Source organism: Neolamprologus multifasciatus, chromosome 9, assembly GCF_963576455.1.
Source record: "Neolamprologus multifasciatus chromosome 9, fNeoMul1.2, whole genome shotgun sequence".
In the NCBI taxonomy this organism is placed as follows: domain Eukaryota; kingdom Metazoa; phylum Chordata; class Actinopteri; order Cichliformes; family Cichlidae; genus Neolamprologus; species Neolamprologus multifasciatus.
The window spans coordinates 14,625,677-14,645,634 of record NC_140447.1 but is presented as its reverse complement, the minus strand read 5'-3'; the positions used below and the strand labels follow the sequence as shown (position 1 = coordinate 14,645,634).

At 39.1% G+C, this 19,958-nt stretch overlaps 1 protein-coding gene across 9 annotated transcripts in view; it reads right to left on the bottom strand.

The window, feature by feature from the left end:
- Positions 1 to 3,270: 3,270 nt before the first annotated feature.
- relch (RAB11 binding and LisH domain, coiled-coil and HEAT repeat containing) overlaps positions 3,271 to 19,958 on the bottom strand; it is a 37,645-nt gene continuing 20,957 nt past the window's right edge. For 6 of the 9 annotated variants that reach the window (XM_085173178.1, XM_085173182.1, XM_085173181.1 and 3 more), the window contains 17 exons: positions 19,443 to 19,514; positions 18,433 to 18,573; positions 18,115 to 18,279; positions 17,887 to 18,034; positions 17,522 to 17,678; positions 17,021 to 17,144; positions 16,616 to 16,664; positions 16,028 to 16,107; positions 15,401 to 15,507; positions 15,113 to 15,212; positions 13,603 to 13,685; positions 10,995 to 11,058; positions 10,752 to 10,890; positions 10,078 to 10,194; positions 8,407 to 8,495; positions 5,730 to 5,800; positions 3,271 to 4,621 (listed from right to left, as the gene is read on the bottom strand). In XM_085173178.1, the coding sequence (XP_085029304.1) occupies positions 4,501 to 4,621; positions 5,730 to 5,800; positions 8,407 to 8,495; positions 10,078 to 10,194; positions 10,752 to 10,890; positions 10,995 to 11,058; positions 13,603 to 13,685; positions 15,113 to 15,212; positions 15,401 to 15,507; positions 16,028 to 16,107; positions 16,616 to 16,664; positions 17,021 to 17,144; positions 17,522 to 17,678; positions 17,887 to 18,034; positions 18,115 to 18,279; positions 18,433 to 18,573; positions 19,443 to 19,514 (1,827 nt within the window). In that variant the 3' untranslated portion in view covers positions 3,271 to 4,500. Of the gene's footprint in view, positions 4,622 to 5,729; positions 5,801 to 8,406; positions 8,496 to 10,077; positions 10,195 to 10,751; positions 10,891 to 10,994; positions 11,059 to 12,848; positions 12,932 to 13,602; positions 13,686 to 15,112; positions 15,213 to 15,400; positions 15,508 to 16,027; positions 16,108 to 16,615; positions 16,665 to 17,020; positions 17,145 to 17,521; positions 17,679 to 17,886; positions 18,035 to 18,114; positions 18,280 to 18,432; positions 18,574 to 19,442; positions 19,515 to 19,958 lie in introns of those variants that run through there. The other 3 variants (XM_085173179.1, XM_085173183.1, XM_085173185.1) reach the window with 2 other exon arrangements.

Sequence of the window (19,958 nt, the reverse complement as noted above, 5' to 3'; positions counted from 1 at the left end):
GACAAGCCTTCTTCTGACGTCTTTAGGCAATCTTCAGGATTAGTTCTCCAGGTTTCATGAAGGACATTCAGAGCTCTTCTTTGTATGTTGGCTGCCTTTTGTTTCTTTTTCTGCTGCTTCAATGATCCATGACACTATTGTGTGTTTTTCTCTGAGGTATGCTTTAACTGCACTTTAACTGCATTGGCAGTATGTCTGTGATCACCGTCATGCAGAAAAATGAAGCTATTGCCAAATGGATGTCTTCCACATGGTTTAGCTTGGTGGATAATGTGACAGTACTTTTCTGTACTCAAGTCCATCAATTTTGGCAAGATCCCTAACAGCACCAAATGAAAGATAGCCCAAAATCATAACAAAGCCTCCACCGTGCTTTACATTTGGCTGAAGACTATTCATTTCAACCAGATGTTTAAAGTTTGTGTTCATCACTCCATAAGATCTGCTTTAGCTTTCCAGTCCATTTCTTTTATATTTTGTCACATTTCAGCCTTTTTTCCCCACTTTTTCTCTTCATGAAAAAAAAAAAAACGTTTATTGTCATTTACCCTTTCACTAAGACCATGACTGATTCGATTTTGGGCCAGATGTATCTCTCAGGTCCTGTATTTGGTTTTCGCAGGATATTTTTCCTATTTCTTAATAAAATGATTTTCAGATACTGTTCATCTGCTGCCCTGCTACTTCTTCTTATGATCTCCACATCTCCAGTTTCATCATTTTGGGGAATTATGTTTGAGGAAACACCTTATTGGTGCAAAAATACTGTTTTGTGGTTGTCAAGCTGCATCTTTCTGTCTAAAGAACACAAAGTGTTTTTTGTGACAGACTGGTAGTAACAAAGTGCCTAAAGATGCATCTTAAAATTGGATCTTTGCTAAGTTTTTTGTTATATGTAGAGTTAGAACTTTTTTTATGCTCGAATGATTCATAGGTCAGTCTCAAGTAGCTTAACAAAGTTGAGAAAAGAAAAACATTTCTCTGAAATGGTCAGATAAAAAGACTCGACTGAAAATGCGTAAAAATAAAAAAATAAAAAAATAAAATTAAAAAGCAGAGAATTCTAAAGCCAGGAGAACTATTGCTCAATGCCACTTTAAACAAAAGTTTGTCTCCTTGGAAATAAAATCTAGTTTTGCACAGTACTGTAGGTTGTCAGATGACACTTCCCACGTCATTGGTCAGACAGGATGAGCTATGACCTCATGGCAGAGATGAATTCATACATCATACACTGGAGCAGGAGTCAAAGCATGTGGTCACTTCTGTACACTTTGCTTCCTGCAGGAGCCATTCATCACTACACATGAGTAGGCTTTGCTCAACATAGTTCCTGGAGCGTGGGTCCTGGAACAACCATGATGGTGTCTTCTCTACAAAAACAAAAGTGTAGCGATTGCTTCCAGGAAACACTGCAGCAGTTGTCTTTGCCCAGGAAAGAATGAGAAAAAGCTGGAGTTGTTATTTTCCTGGGAATTTGCATGGCAGATCAGCTCAAGCCTACATTGGCAGGTCTAGCAAGGAAATGTTTTGGAGAAAAAAAAAAAGAACATGTTCTCACAACGACAGTTATGCAAATATTAAATCAAATGTTTATGCCTTGGATGAATAGGGCAAAGGCTGGAGAGAAGAGAAGTAAACAGAAGAAGAGAGAATACCCAGAGGGGGAAAAAATGACTGAGAAAATTTTAAAAAGAAACATAAATTACTCATTTATCTATGAGTGTGCAGCACATATTGTCTACAAACAAACAAACAAAAAAAAAAAATGGAGAAAGAAACATGCTGAGAGAAGCTGTTTTGTGGTGAGGCCTCTGCAGCTGTTACAGTAGCAATTAAGATTGGGCTCTTAGCAATCAAAGGCCTAAACTTGACTTTTAAAGCATCAAACATCCACATTAGGTTGACCCCGACAACAAAACTACATTATTATCACAGAAGTCCTTGTTAGTCCCCCCACTTCAAAAACACTTGCATTGCGGCTTGTTTTGATGTATAAAAATGGAGCTCTGCTTGCAGGCAAACACCATGCTGGTTTACAAGCATTATACTTCTAATGACCTGGGTCAGAGCACAGACTGTTCTGCAAGCATGTGGGCTGCGTTGCTTAGCATCACTTATAACAAGTCAAAGTTCACCGAGCAGAACTATTTTAGACGGCACAAAAAACAAAAATGCATCCTTAAACTCACATAAGTCACTGAAAGGTTTTGTTTAATGTAACACACACTTGTTCCACAGAACAAAACAGCCAGTCTTGTTTGAAACCAGGATTTTGGAGGAATCTTCTTGGGTTAGGCATGGTCTCACTTGAAAACGGTGAAAAGTGCAACGGGCAAAAAAGGAAGTCAGTTTTAAAAACTAAAGCCATCGTGTTCCAGTGGTTTTAGGACTGGATCTACATCGCTTCATCTGCCTTTGGAAACAGATGTGATCCGTGAGTCACCACTAATGTGAGTAAGAGCTCCTCTCAGACACAATTTCTACAAATACCAAGAGATTTTTCATGAACAGAAAATACTCGGCTGTGTGTATGACTACACCTGTCTGGATACACGAGTTGTTTGGACAACACTATTCACTCTGAATGCAAATCATAAATACCACAGCACGCACTTACCCACACACGTAGAACAACAGGCACGCCCACAAAGCCATGATGCCATGCTTTAACAGTGTGTAACAATTATTTATCCACCTGGCGAGTTATCAGTGATGGTGGTTGAATATTAGCTTGAATATGCAAATGCTCTTTATCAGAGTGTTGGCCAACTCGCTTTATGTTCAACCGCTAAATAAGATCTTGCAATCACAAATCAATGTACTGGACTCCACTACAGGGCTGTCAAAAACCCATTTGAAAGTTAGAGTTCACACTTCTTTGAGTTCAATCGTGTTCTTTTATGGATTAAGGCCAAAGTTGACCATATCATTACAAAGTCATTTTTCCAAAACATGCAGGGATTGAGAGATAGTGTAATCTAGATGGCAGATCTGGGCTTTTATTACTGTTTTTTGGGGGGTGTTAAGTTGTTGGGAATGTCCCATAAGATGGACTTTGGTTTGTTGTACTAAGGAGACAATAGGAGACTTGAAACGTTTGAAGTTGAAGCACACGGGCGGTGTGCGTTTCTCCTGTTAAATGACTTCGTTTTACAGCCTTCTAACACCTGCCGACACTTTGAGCTCCTTAATCACTGCGGCGGACCAAACAAAAAAAAGTCCCGGTACATGCAGGCATTCAATGAACCTTCCAGAAGTAAATTTAAGTACACAACTGATCTCCATCTTTTATTACACCAAGACACGAATTTCAAATATACACAATGAGTACCGTGTTCTTCAGTTCAGTGTATGATACATTTATTTACGGTTTCTCTTAGAGCATGTCCAAATTGAACGAACGACAAATGAAAAAAAAAGAACCAAATTCCCACGTTAGAAAAAAACAAAGTACAATTATCAGAGACACTGCAACACTGAGAGACAAGATGCAACAGACAGAGAAGGAATAATTATGATCAGTGTTCTCTTCAACTTCACATTGCCATAATGGATAAAAAAAGATCATTAACAATAGTGATAATCTCCGTGTGTAAGACTGGATTAAACAAAAGAAATATAGATAATAAAGAACGTAATAGTAAAGTGAAGTGCAAATTTCTTTGGAAGTTGGAATAAAGTATGTTTTTCTTCATTAAGACATAAATAAGTTATAAAATAGAAGCTATCAAAACAAAAACCAGAGACTGAAGAAATAAAGGCAAGACACTTTTCTTTTTAATAGTTTCAAGTAGGCGATACTTCAGAGCCGTACAGAGACACTGTACAAGGCATTCTAAATAATCCGCGCAGCCTTTTGGTGGTTCAGACCTTCAGTGTAATTAATGCGACTGCTTTCGAACCTTTTGATCCAAAATGGCGCCCATTAACATCGTAAATGAAACCCCCGCAGGCTGCGCTCAGAGTTCTGCTTCTCAAAAACGAGTGAGGCTCTTCTGATACAAGAAGTACTGCACTAAAACTTAAAAGAAACTCAGTGATACCTTTCAAGTCCGGAAATGTCCAGGTAACGAGTTCCTCGTTATCGCTGTGGGTTAGTCTCGATACTGTAGAGTTTCTTCTCGTCTCTCCTCTCTTTCTGTTGTGACATGACAATTCTAACACTGACTAATGAAAGCAAATCCTAGTCCTTGATGATGAATCTGTCGTGATTAATAGTTGAGGAGAGGAAAATACGAGCAGAGGAAAACCTCAGAAGCTTTCACTGCGAAAACCATCCCTGTTTAACAAGTAGTCCTGCTGCACAGATTTTAAAATCAATACAACTTCAAGCAAAATTTCTCGAAATCAACTCAACTATACACTTGACTTCCGTCTGCTCGAAGCTGAACATATGCTTTTTTGTTTTGTTTTGTTTACTCCCAGTAAAACGAAATGCTCCCAATGAGTGCAGCGTTTGGTCAGTTATTCGAGATGATGAATCGGTCAGTGTTGGGATTACTTTTTTCTCTGGAAGACGTTGGCCAGCATGGCGCCAGAGGTAGTCAGCTGACCCATCTTACTTAGAAACTTGGTCTTGGCATCCTCACCCACCAAACTGGATGCAATTGACATGGAGCTATGCAAAAAAAAAAAAAAAAAAAAAAAAAAAAGACAACGTTAGGACGTGGACATGACGCATCAGTGAACTTTAGCCATTTTCGATATGAATGTATTAAAATCAAAATCAAATCAAAACTATGCCAAAAATCCCTCTGCAATCTGTCTGAGCTCACACCACCCTCTACTCCACTTTAGAAAGGAAATACTGTTTGCCAATTCAGCCCCTCCTGATTTTTTACAGTCTAACGGCTCCTCAAGTTCCTCTTTTGAGTTTGTTCGGACTCAGAATGATACAGAGAAGAAGTTGGTGCCAAAGAGCTGCATTGCTCAATACCAGCACAAACATAACACCAACTCAAAGCACTTTATGACCTGCGAACCATTTTAGTCCATGCTTTTGTGTACCACCTGTAGTTCATGAGCCTTTAATATCACATCAAACTTCATAGACTTGAGTTAGAAACTCTAATATGTAATCTCAGTGGCATGGAATTGGATCCATGTTAGGCGATCCTACTTCAATTATTTTGGTAAAGAATTCACTGAGCGCAGAATCACATGATTTTTACAGTAAAATTAAATTAAATGGGGCTTAAAAATGTACAAAACTTTCCAAACCTCTTTTCTCAGAGGTCAGAACTCCTTAAAAAGTAACAATCCGAGTTACCAGTTATGGGGAGAGAAGTTGAAGCCAGACTTGGCAGAACAAAATGAAAAGGTAAGAAAAATCTCTCAGCGTGAGCGCAGAGACTTTAACGGCTGTAACCTCGGGGGAACACACTTTTACACAATCTACTCGCACAGACTTATACACATTTCCTGCATCTACATGCTCACAAACATACACTTTTTTCGCCCCTCTTTTTAATGAGCTCCAAATATACATGGATCTAAAATCTTCCTTTCGTGTGGCTTTGACACTTAAAATTACTCCTAACGGAGGATACAGAAAAACCCAAAACTCCCACTATATGGGCTCTGTCTTTCACACTCGCCACGTGGTAAGGATCCTTCGCTACTTCATTCTGTCTTCATTTGTCAGAGTCTTATGCAATAAAAGCCCATATTTTGACATTCCTTTCAGAACAAAGTAATGGTGTGAATGGGGGTGCGTTGAGCCTTACCCTTGTGGGTCTGACATCGCTCTGTTTTCCACCTTGATTTCACACTCTTTGATCATTGAGCTAAGAATCACCTGCGAATGAAAGAAACAGATTCAGCTAAAAAAAAAGAAAAAAGAAAAAAAAGAACCGCAAACGTTTCTCCATGTTTTGGTTTTGTTCAGGTGATTTTTACCTTTACATTAATTCACATTACTGTTATTTACCCAACCAATTTCTTTTGGCATGCTGGTTTTTATTGCGTCTTTTCTACTACATTTCTCTATGTGTGTCTTGAGTGTTGAAAGGACTTGGCTGTCATTCACTGGCTGTGTTATAGGATTAACTTTCATGTCTTTTGCTTAATCAAGGCCAGGCTGACAACAGAAACGACTGCCTCTATTCAACAGATTGATAGAAAACAGAGGAACTTGCAAAATGGAAACATAATAATTATTTAATAGTGAAGTAAATTAACACAGACGCAAATAAAAAGAGAAATTATTTTGTCAAATTTTTGAAACTAGTTCCTGTTATTTTCGTGTATTTATTTGGGCAGGGTTAGTCCTATAAAGGCCTTTAAAGCTCATATGTTTCACAGCGTGAAACCTTTTTTATCTGTTAGAGTCTGGTATGCACAGCTTACAGTCAAGAGTCGATGTCTTATGAATGAAAGAGTCAGCTGATCATTAGTCACCTTGGCTAAATGTTCACATGAAACGGATCGCGTGAGATTCCAAGACACAAATAAATATGAGAGGTGTGTGTATGAGTGTGTCTGAGAAAGACAGTCTTTTTTGTCTTATTTGTGCAAGATCACAGATCAGTAGCAAAAAAAACAAAAAACAAAGTTAGACGATGTGGCTCATCAATAAAAACAGCTTTCAGCTGTTCACTTATTCCCAAGCAGTCAGCACATCGGATAGGTCCACATGTTTGAATTAGCAACCCCAAAGGAATATAAAAGCATGTAAACACATGTGTATGCACGCACGAATATGATGTGTAGAGTTTAGAGCCCAAACAATATAGAATTTTAAAGACTGACACCAATATTTGTTTATGTAAATCTTTCACATAGGCCAATATGTCTTTCCTTTCAGGCTTCAGATCTGCTTAACATTTATTACATGCGGTTAATTACGAGTCCTTACTAAGACAGCATCACAATGCATCTTAAAAACAATCTTGTTTGATCATCACAAAAAAGCAAGATTAATGGTTTACTAAGCAACGCTGGGCTTGAAGTCAGAGTTTTCTGTAACACGAAAGCTGCTCTCCATTTAACTGGCTAAATCACCATGGTAACTATTGCTGAACACATAACCTGGTCAGGAGGAGTTTATGTTGACCATGTTTTCAATGATTCTTGTATTTACAGCATGCATTACAGAGCATGGAGTGTAAGAAAGATTCTCTGCTGGGGTATATGTTTTTCTATGTGCAAGCTGTTAATCCCTGCCACCGTACAAATTATAGCAGCACAAACGGTGCATCACATTGTTGCTGGAATGTATATGTTTGATAATGAAGAAAATTTATATGTGTTTTTATAATTTACTGGAACTGCAGCTACTAGAACTGCAGTTAAATTGATTTCACATCTGCTGTATTTGGCTGCAGAACATTTACCTTTAATGTTTAAATGAATGAACTTAAAATTTCAGAGCTCTAATGTGCTGCTGTCTTATTTAAAATAAACAGCAGCACTGAGAACTCAAATTAAAATGTTTATTTTACCGATCTCTTTGCCAGACCACCCGATTACTGGACTTTCTGAACCACTAATCTAATCAAAACGCAACGATGTTGAATTTTTTTTTTAATCATCATCATCTGATGACTTGTCTGACTGGACTATGCTGCACTTGCAGGAGCACTCGATTTTATGTGATCACACACAGAGCCTGAAGCAGAAAGCCCGGCATAACAGTCGATAACCATCCCCATGATACACTCTCTCTCACTGGGATTTTAGATTTTTACAAGCAAGCAAATGTAAAGAAATCCTGCTGGTGTTACAATTCCCTCATAGCACAGTGGTCCCTCGTTTATCGCGGTAGTTACATTCTAAAAATAACAGGTGACAGGTGAAATTTGCAAACGAACTAGATTTTTTTTTAATTGTTATCGATGTTTTATGGCTGTAAAACCCCTCATTACACACTTTATACACTTTTCTCCAACAGGCTCGAACATTTCCACTTTTCTCTCTTGCCTCTGGTGGTGCAAAATGTTTCATCGACATTTTTGTGTTTGTTGGACAAAACTTACAAACACACAGTACAGCACTTCAGAGTCACACTGCTAGCAATCGAAGATTTATGCAAATTTGACAAGCTGAACGCATTCTGTACTGGACAGGAGATACGGCACAAGATTGATTGACAATGGTCTACAGCCAATCAGAAAGCAGAACACAATGCGCACTTAAAAAAAAAAAAAAGCATGCAAAATTGCACCCAAAAAAAAAAAATAAAAATTCCACAAAACAGCGACACCTCAAAAGGTGAACCGCGTTATAGCGAGGGACCACTGTATACTCCTCTGGTGGCTAAGCTGTGCTACATCTACATTCATGGTTCAAGGCTGTCTTCTTTAATTTTTTCATTTTAATTTATTGGTTGTTATGAATGCCAATATCAATATATCAGTCAGGCTTATATGAATGTGCAAGCATGTCTTTGTGTTTTCTCCTGACCTCATGCTCTGGAGAGAGTTGCTCCATGTCAGCACGCAGACACCTGAGACCAGGCAGGAAATGGTTGACCATCACCTCCTCGGAAATGACTGGACTGAAAGTTAAGGGCTTAACTGAAGCAATGCAGCTATTAGAAACTCAAATGCAAGTGTTCAGTTTAAAGTCCTTTTAAAACTACTTGGTTCTCCACAAATCACAACTACTAAATTAGATCAAATACAGTAAAACAGAAAAGAAAGGAAAAAAAGGACAATAAATGCTATCTATTTCTTAAAACAATACATGCAATTTGAACTTTTAAACTTAATACAGTAAACAAATTTGAAAGAGTTTTGCTTTTTTTTTAAAAAAAAAAAAAGTTGCAAAATGCACTTAGTAAATTGTAAAAATCCTCCTATGTTATTATATCCCAATATTCATCCTCCCAGACTATCTTGTTTTTGTTGCTACTTGTATAGACATGTAAACTAAAGAACTGGTGATTCCAAGGTCAGACAGTTAGTAATACTACTGAGCAATAACAGTGTTTCCGGGAATCACCAGATGGGAGGGGTTTACTTCAGGACAATTTAAAATATTTTTCTGCTGATGAAATAAATGGTAATTACAATTAAAAACTCATGAGAAAGTCACTTCATTACTTTATAGCTACAGGGCACACTCCACCCATCTGAGAATGAAAATAGGTTCACACAAACTTTACTCCATGTTCCTTCATCCTGGACTGCACGTGTTCTGCCACCCATCAAACCCAGTGAAACTATATGGGACCAGCGGTGAGCACGTCTTTATTTTTAGGGATGGAAATGTACACTTTCAGAGCTTGTCGCACTGATTACAGGAGAAAGAAGTGCAGTGGGAGGTAGAGGCTCTGAGGTCAGGGCTATACCTCCTGGACACTACTGCATTATAAAATCACAGCCTGACAAAAATCCACAGGAATGAACCTCAACAGCTGCCGTCTATCTGTGTGTGTGTGTGTGTGTGTGTTGGACCTGGGTGGGGTTGGGTTGTCAGTAAAGATGAAAAAGAGAAGAGGGAAAAAAAGAGTAAAAGAGAAATAGAGGAAAAAGAATCAGAAAAAAGAGGGATGACAGAAACGGCAGAGATGATATAAACGTGAGTTCTGTCCTGGGAACTGTTCCTAAGGATTGGAGCTGATGTTCACTCCTTTCCCTCCACTCACGCACTTTCTCCCTCTCTCATCCTTTCCTCTGCTTAACCAACCCTGTAATTACATCTGGCCCCAAAATGGAGGCAGCTTATTTTTCCTTTCTCCTTCTGCCAAATGATAGTTAAATCCTGCCAATACACACAGTGAACCATACACAGAGGCACCGAGACCACACTGATACATACCAGCACATCTCACAAGGATAGCTAGGAAATAACTGGTAACGCTTAAGGTCTTCTTACTGACTTACAGTTACAACATCTAACCCTGAACCCTAACCAAACTTGACACTGATTTCTGGTAAATCATTTGGAAACACATAAGTACAGGAGTATTAAAAGGACGAGTGGACTCATATTTCCTCTTGGAGTAGGTTAGTTTTAAGCTATTAGGTCTTATCACGAAGAGTGACAGTTAAATTGCTTTTTCATTTAAGAATGGAAATCCATTTCTAACCAGCTTACATGGACTGTGAACCATGACCTTTAAAAGGATACAGCAGCAGGAGAGGGCGCTGTAGGCCTCAAACAGCTGAGTGGCAATGTCAATCCTCTTGTTTTCAACGCTCTGGCTGTTGTTAGCTAGAGCAAGCTTGTGAAGGTGTGGCAGCACAACTAGGAGAATAGCAAAGACAGGGGCAAATGGTTAGAGCACAGAAAAAGCAGGATTAAACAAAACAATGACGAGATTAAAAAGCATATTTAAAAAAAATGAGATGTCCTTATTTTTTGGTATTTTTTGGAGCATGCTCATATCAAACATGGCCAAGGTTTGGCATAGGTGAGATAGCAAAATGAACAAAGTGGTCAGATTCAGAAGCTTTTTCCTACGCGTAGCTCTCAATGATGACAGTAGGAGCAGATACCCACTATATGGTAATCCCAGACAACAAAGTTCAATCCACCAGTTGTTCAAATATTTTGATTGTGAGGGGAAGCCAACCAGAAAAAAGTTGGCTTAAAGGAAGTGTGGCCTTTAAGGGAAAGAAACTTAAAACGCCTCGTTACAGAGCATAAGCTGAGAGTCTGCACTCAAGCCCAGTTTAAGGTAAACAGGAATTTTCTTAAGCTGTGAATCCTGCAAAGCTCCTTGATTCGAGTCCAAGAATAAACACATTGAGCTGAAAGTTTGAGCATAAAGTCCCCTTTTAAACAGTTAGTCAGTTTCATACACTCGTCTCTGAAGCGTGGCTCTGCGTTGGGCCCAACCCTTCCGAATGTCCTGATGATCTCCATGTGCAAAGAGTGCTGGTCTTGGTACTGAGGGTCTTCCAGGAATGACGCCAGCTGCATCTTTACACGCTCCAGCAGCTAAACACACGCAAGCAAAAGTATTTTTATACATTTTAGAATGATGATGATTTTAAAAATGCTTTCAATTAATTTCATCACTGTGTATTTTGACAGTTCCCCACCTCTTTTTGAGTGACAGTCTCCATTATGGTACCAAAGGCAGGAATAGTAGAGATCCTCACTGAGCTACAAACAGCAAGAATGCAAGAAAATGCTTTGACCATAGATAGTCAGTTAATCACTATTTCAGGCATTCCAACTCTCCATTAGCGTGCCATTATAGCAGAATTAGAATGAGTCAAACATTATCTGGAAAAAGGTTTTCGGATTCATTTCATAATGTGGGAAACACCACATTATTGGGTTAACCACATTAAAAGAAGTGAGATGTGTTCAGGGTATGTCATAAGATAAAAGGCACGTAAGGGATTTTTAAACAGTACGGCTAACGGATTCCAGAATTTTTCATTTGTGTACATTTTTTTATTACAGTGCCACATCCAGTGTCAAGCAAGCATTTATCCTAAAACCCACAACAAGTTAAAGAATTAGGACTACTGTGGCTAACACATGTTCTAAGTTTTGCATAAATATAGTGATTACAGTGTAATGACACACTGGTAACCACAATGATGACTGAGATGGTTACTGTAGTGCCAGATCAGGCTCTACATTATGCTCAAGTTATTACATGTCCATAAACAGTGAAATTTACATGTGTCAAGTAAAGTGTCAAGTGCATGACCCATCAGTGCTTTGAGTACTTGAATGACAGAGCTGCTGTATAGAGAGTTTGTGTTTGGACTGAGCATCTGAAATGGTGATCATCTGAGCAGTAATGATCAATTTAGCCAAGATCTGGGGGCTCATCTGACTATACAGAGCACCAAAATGCTCAATTTTTGTGAATATTATTTGACCCACATCTATATTTAGAAATCAGTGGACTATAAGATAAAGTACAGTTATATATATTTATATCTTTCTTGAAGAAAATCCAACTACAAATGAAAATCTTAAATCTGCTGTAAAAATACAAAACAATAATAAGAATATCTGACATTAATCACTTGACTTAATGACTGTGATGAATGGAAGTAAGCAAGGTTAATGGGGAGGGGGGCGTTAGAGTGATGTTAAATAATAATTTCACAGTCAGTAGGACTAGAAAAGCCAAAGGTCATCTGAGAGATCATTGGAGGAAAAAACATTAATTTTTAATTTATAAACTGCTAATTGTAGATACGGCAAAATACGCAACGCCAATTTTTTTAAGGCTACAAATAAAAAAGAAAAAAAAACATGCATTAAAAGTTAAATCAATTTGTGTTCACAGTACAATTTAGGGACAAGCATATGCACCCAAAAATGTATTTCATTACAGAGAACCATGAGATGAATGGGGCTGCATTCCAGCAGTGATGCCACAAATTTCATTAGTGTTGAGTTTGATAGATCCATGCCAAAAAAACCCTTTGAATTATTGTCACGACATGGCTCAGAAGACAGGCTGTTGTTTATAGCGTGCTATGTGTTTACCAGCTTATAGCGTGACACAGGGCTGAATCAAATTTGTTTGCTAATTATTCTAAAGATCACCAGAATGAATATGCATAAACATTTTCCTGTTGGACTATAGAGTGGAGACTTAACTATTTATCCAAGCACAGATGTTGTTAGTCAGTGTGAGTCACTGGGTTGACATCAGTGGTTATTGAATATGGGAGGTAAGAAAGAGAGGCCAGCGAACTCAGGCTCTTACTTCCTCGTTCACTGGATTTTGTTGTGGTTAGAAAAACTGCTGTGTTAGCGAAATAAGACTTAGACTTCTGGCATCATATTGATGCCAGCTCAGCAAGACAGATTCAAGAAATTTCTTCTTCTTCTTCTTTTTATATGAACACGCACCACTGCAAGGATGCAGCCCACAAAAGGACAGTGTTTACAGAGAGATTTTTCTGTGTTGATTGACTCACAATTCAGGCCCACTGCACAGAGTTATAAGGGCTGGAGCTGCCCGGCGATCTACTAATGCTTCACTCATGCCTCGGAGAATCAACTGCAAACCCACCACACAGCAGGATGAGAGAGAGGGAGGGGTGCCATGGGAGGGGACAGAGACAGCAGGAAGGAGGGAAACGTATAAAGAAGAAAGCGAGGTGAAAGAAAGAGGTAAAGGTAGAATATATAAAATGGAAGAGAAAGAAAGAAAAAAAAAAAAAAGGATTGCCAACCACTATTTGGAGTCAATCAGAAGGGGCCCTGCTCTCACAGAGTGGGATAGAGAGGAAGAGGAGGAGGTGGGGCAGGTTACACGCAGGCATGCAGGGATTGTGCTGTTGACACATGGGAAATATGCAACCACATTTCTGGCAAAGGACTTATTAGTTGTAGACTGATGAGGCAATGACAGCTGGCATGAGTTAGTGATGCAGACTGATGATGTGTACATGCATAAAAGGGTTCACCGTGGTTATGCTGAAGAATTACCCCATGACACAGCCTAAACCTAAACAGGAGCCGCTCTAAACTAATGCACATGAGTGAATTATATTTGAAGAATGAATGAAAATGTATTGGACAAAAAGGTTATTTCAATGTTCATACTGTCTTATTTTCTACTGAATTTGCTCCTGGCAGGTAAAGACTGGTCCAAATGTGATAGTTCTCAGGCAGCAAAGAGAAGGGGGAGAGAGACGCGGCGCAGTTTACTGTTGTTGTTTCACTTACATTTCAGGGTCAGAAGACAGTGTGATGAGAGCCGGCACCACTCTCTGAGCTACCAGCGTCTCATTCACCCCCTTCACCAGCAGCTGATCGGATTGGACAGAGCCAGCCGTGATGTCACAGAGGTGGGCGGGGCATTTGGGACAAGAGCGAGCAACACCGGCAATAAATAGAGAAAGAAAAAAAAAAGGGAAAAAAGCAAAATAAAGAAGGAAAGGAAAAGAAAACAAACACAAAAAGATAGGAAGAAAGTGATATACAATGACAAGAACAATAGCTGCAAGGCACGGAACAGCACTGTATGTTTCAAGCAAGTGTGTACACACACACACACACACTCGTTCACACACGCACGCACACACATGCAATCTCAGGTATGCACACATGGCAAAGCCAACATAGCTAAAATTGCACAAGTATTGTTACAATACAGTGAGCATAAAACAGCGGGCTCTTTCCACACACGCCAGATTATAAAATAGCTGAGAGTAATTTGATCTGGCATCTGTGGTAAAGGGCCACTTTTTGATCCACAGTTTTGGTAATGGTGGACAGCTACACACTATGAAATGGTGACAGTGAGGTGTTCTGGGAAAGAACGAGTCGTTCACAAAACAGGGGGGAATGAATACGGCCTACCACTCCTCCTCCCCCAGTTCAGATCAACAAAGGCCAGGTTCCAATGCTATGCCTAGATTCTCATCCCAATATTTGACCTAAAGTGTGGACATACAAGATCTCATGTCGCTTATGGCTTTGGCCAGGACTTTTGCCTTGGGAGGCTGGTTTAATATGGATCCAATCGGCTGAAGAAAACAGAGAAGGTATTGTCTCCCTTTACAAAATAACAGCAGTATTATGTTTCCACAGGATCTGAAATTCTGAAAACATTAAAAAAAAAGAAATTCACAAAAAAACATTTCTGATTAAATTATATTTTCCAACAACACTGAAAGGGAACAGGCCTTCAGCTCCTTCAACTATGCCGTACTTTCAGGGTACTGACCTCAGGTTTTTTTCTGACATGTAGCAGATATTTATGTTGGGATGAATGTGCAGTCAAAGGTCTGAGGGTCTAGTCATAAGGTTGGAACCAGAGCACTGATAAGCTAAATGCTACAGTCTTTACTCACATTTAAAGAGCAGAACAGCTTAATAACAAATGTTCAACAGCAGCAACAGCAAGCAAAGCTAGCACATGTATAGCAAATATGGAAATGTGAAAATTGAGTCTATATCGTTTATAACTGCACAATGACCATTTTTAGCTCAGTGAAACTATACATGTATTGATATTCATTATCTACCAACTTAGATTCTTTAACACAATACAACAACAATAACTACATAATAAAAATGTCTACAATGCATTAAAAATTATTATGATTTTATCCATAATTGTGTAGCTTCATTAGTTTATATTTTACTAAAATACATTTTAGTGCAATGTTTCAACTGTGGTACAGTTTTTTTTTTTCTTCCAAAAAAACCTTTTGTGCTTGTGTGTTTGTACCTCAAACATCCGTGCTGCCGTACATCGGACAAGAGCAGACGTGTGGACCACCCCATACCACAGAACAGTTAGCAGCAGTTCATGGTACACTGGATTGGCACTGTAAAAACGCAAAACAAACCGATTAAGTAATCATTAACTTTCAAACTGTCAAGTTAAAACAACAAACGAGTAACTGTATAAAAGAACCTGCCATATTCTTATAAATGGGTGTGCTTTCTCACACTGAGACACACACACACACACACACACACACACACACACATGTGCATGTGTGTTTCAGCTTACCCCAGCTCTACAAAGGAGGCCTTCAGGCTGTCAAGAGGTGCATGGGACAGAGACAGGGTTGTCATAACATCTTCTAGGAAACCCACCAACAGCTTGCGATCCTCCTCCTTTTGAGAGATGACAGCATACTTATGACAATTTCATGTATTTCACTGTAACACGTGTATATAATTTATAAGAGTGCGGTTAATTTTATTCTCTTTTTAGTCTGGCCGCTTTGAACATTGACACTGTGTTAAAAGTTGATGCAAAACAATGCACTTAGACAGACAGCGAACCTCAGGCATTAGGAGTGGATTTTATACATGTATTTGAACTTGCAAATACATGTATTTGCAAATTGTGGCTGCTGGATCCAGCTCCAACTTGCAAATACGTGCATATTTAGATTGCATAGACCAGATTTGTAAAATAAAGTGATTCTGTCACAAATTGTCTAATTAATCAAAAAACAGTCTCCCTGGAAAACTCAAACCAACCAAGATAAAGACTTAGCTATTTTTTTTTTTGATAAAATGGTAGTATATCATTTATTCCATCATTTAGATGACCTAAATCTTGAAGAAATCTACAAACTATCAAAATGTCTGATCACGATTGTTAGTTTCTGAGCAGCTGTTAATTTACCTGGTTATAACATGTCAGCACTCCAGTGGCATAAATAGGAACTGTGGCTTTGGTGAGAATACCATTCCCTGCTGAAGCATCTGACAGGAGAACAAAAGCCGATCATAACAATGAACGCAATAAATTCAGTTAATCAAGAAGATTAGAAATAAGCAGAGACACAAACAAATATGACATGACGAGGTTATTTTCAACCCAACGTACTGGCTTCGCATTTGTTAACATGAGTATATGCGTGACACTGTGGCCTCACTATGCATGTTATACTGTTGTGGTTTTATAAAAATGTCAGAAAAGGTCCCGATGACCTCAACACAGCCTGGGTCTCAATACAAAACACATTTCATCAGCGGCCACAATACCAAAACTAAAACACTTGGCAGCCACATAAGACCAAGCACCTCTTTATAATTATATAAACATGTTTGGAATTTATAAAAAAGGAGATGGAAACACCCATAACAGACTCCAAATAGCTTGTTTACATCAACAGTGTCAGCATCTGAACTCCACCTATCAACAGTTTCTTGAGAGAGCTGAGAAAACCTTACACTTGCACATCTGCGTCTAGGCTAAAGCTGCCCTTACCAACGTTCTCTTCAGACAGTCGGAGAATCTCCTGGAACTGTGGTTTAACCTGCAAAAGTCACAATGATAAAACGCCAGCATAATACTTATAAATATTGGCATTTACTGTACACACACACACACATTTTTAACATCCCATATGAACTTTAAAGATATCTTTAAATATCAAACTAAGAATGAACGTATACACAGTAAACTGAGACATTTATTGTAGTTGCACTGTGTATATGACATGACAGAATAGATTTTTGAGTGGCCTCAGCTCTAAACACCATTCAGTATTCTAAAAACAAGTGTGCCTGTTCAGGTAAACAAGGTGGGTTGAAATGAGCTAAACTGGAGGAAACTTTAAGAATGCTTATTAAGACTAAACTGTCATGGTTTACTCAGTTATCACAGGTTTACCTTAGTGTTGGTGAAGATCTTGCCAAAGGTGCGGCAGAATCTCCAGAAAAAGCGAGAAAATTCATGAACACAAGTTGATGATGTCACATTTATGCGACCCACAATCTCTATGAGCTGCGGTAGGCTGTTTAAAAAAACAGAAGAAAGAAAAAAAATAGAAATTAGTAGTCTGAGTCCATTTTGTTAATGACAATGGGCATTCTTTCATACATCTTTTTTTTTTTTAAGTATGTTAGTAGACATGTGCCGATTACACTTGTGTTACTTGTGTTGTGAGGAAATCTAGAATGTCTTTAATGTGTTTAACCTCACATTATAAGGTCCCTCTTCCCTCTGAGGATAACAACCACATCCTCATAACATTAGTCACTGCATTTTACCACGATAGCTTAAGGTTATAGTAAGCCTTGGTTTAGGTTATGATGAGTTATTTTAAGTCACTGAAGTGACCAAAACCAAGCTTCATGGGTTTGAGTGTATGTGTGTGCGTGTGTTTCTTACAGCTGGTTGACCACCCATAGCAGGCTCTCCCATCCAGTGGTTCCTTCATGCTCCAGCTGGTGGTCATAGAGTTGCAGCAGGGCACTCAGCATCTCCCTGCTGCCGATGATGGTTGCCACATCTTGGAGGGGAGAAGCTGGCCGGGGAAATCGAGTCACTGCAAATCCAAAGATAGAGGACCAAGGCAGAAACGGAATAATAAATGTCAAAGGCTTAAAGGCCACACTAGCACCAGTAGAATATATGTGAATGAACAAAATGTTTGAAAGTTGCATTTTAGTCACACTAAAATACAAACCTCTACTTCTGCTGAGGTTTCTGCATTTCTTTTACAATTGACCTGTGTGTGTTTGTAAACATCCTACCTTCAATTGCAGGTATGTCGCCATGGAGTTTGACTCTGCTGGTGAAGGGTGCATTCTGCAGCACCACAGCGAACAGAGGAGGGATAAGAGACTGAAGGGCTGACAGGAAAACATGTAGCTTGTGTTCATCTAGACCATGTTCTCCTTGCTAGAGAAAGAAGCAGCACATATTATGGAAAGTGATATATAAAATTGCACTATGCCAAGACTGAAATGAAAGACACTTACTGTATGTAGTTTCTCGATACGTGCCAGTAGAGAAGGAATCAGTGCAGTGTGCAGGGTGCCCAGCTCTGTGGTCCAGGCAGCAAAGGCAGGGATGAAGACCTGGTGGACCGCATTGACCACCCGCTCTGATGGGTCTCCAAGAGACAGCAGCATCAGCTCAAAACCCTGGAATGAAAACAGACAAACAATAGAGCAGCACTCAGTCTCACCCACAAAAGCAGTTGTAAAATCCTGGCGTAATACATACAATAGAGAATAGCAGTTGTGGACATCATTAAAACACAAATCACTCTCATGTTCATCTACAAAGATACACACCTGGGAATACTTATCTGGGTCATCTATGTAACCCATAATTATACCCAGGCTCTTGACCACAGCCTCCCTGACCATGTCCGCCTTATCCTCAGCAAGCATCTGTTGCAACATGGACAGCACCAGGGAGCTGCGAATCTCCTTCTACGGAGACAAACAGTGACAGCAAAAAAAAAAAAAAGAAGAGAAAAAAAGACAGACTGAGAATTCATTCAGGTCATATTTTATAATTCTACATTTAGTACATGATGAGTATGGGCTTAAATGGATTATTTCCAAATTGTGGGTGAGCAAAGATATTAACTCTCAAGAAACTCCACTCATTTTTTATACAGTCTATATTTAGAAGAATCCTTTGTAGGCAACGACTGCCTGATGTCTGGAACTGATGAACATCACTAAACAATGGGTTTCCTCTATTGTGATGCTTTGCCAGGTCTTTAAAACAGCTGTTTTCAGTTGTTCTTGTTTGGAAATTGGAAAAAGATCGGGTTGACATTAGGTGACTGATTTGACATTTTTGCTTTCAAGAACTCCCACGTCGCTTTTAAAATTTGTTCTGGATCATTCTTCTTCTTATACTTCTTCTCTTTAAAGCACCATCCAATCAACGTAGCTGCACCTGGCTCAGTCTAAGCACACCGCGAATCCCCGTTCTCTTTAGATTTAATTAGTAAAACCACTTCCACTGGAAGCAGGAAGCTATATCCAGGGTGTGGGTTGCATTTGGGTTATGAGCCCTTCTGATAGTTTACTTTCCTCGCAACCCCTTCCAAATGAAAATGCCACACCTGGAATTAACTCACAGCCCACTCAATTGATGAAGAAATAATAAGGAGTGTCCAATTACACTTAAGCCTTTGAAAATAGGGGATTGTCTATAAAGTATAAACATTTCTCAACAGTTATTGCAATAGATTAATGCTTCACAAATTAAAGCTTAGTCTGCACTTTAGGCCCATATTCATCATATACTGTAACTTGAATATGTTGCATACATAATGTGTTCTTACAGGCAGGTAAGGTGCTAAGGCTCCACAGGACTCTGCCACCAACAATCTCCTCTCTGGATATTTGTGGTTAATCTGGAGAAGACACGTTTAGAGGAATTGAAGTGTTTAAAGAAAAAGAGCAATAGAAATTGAAAGAAAAGGAGAGGCAGATGGGAGTGCAGCCACCGTGGAATGGAAACAACTCGAGTATCAGCAACATCCTGACCCTGTGGAAACCACTATTTGTCTTTCTGCGCAGATTCTCAGACTCCAAACTGGTGGCAGCGGCCGTTGTCATGGGAGCAGATTTTGTTTATCACACATGTGTTGCATGTGGTGACACAGGTGGCAATGAAGACCAAACCGCTAACCCATTTAACTCAAGGACGCCTATGGAGGTATTGCTAACAGATTCCCAAATCAGAAAGATCTGACGTGTTTGCATTTCTAACCTTTGAGTGTTTTTATGAGAGAAAAAGTGGGAAAACAACAAAAAGCAAAACAAAAATACAGAGAAAATGCAAATCATTAATACGT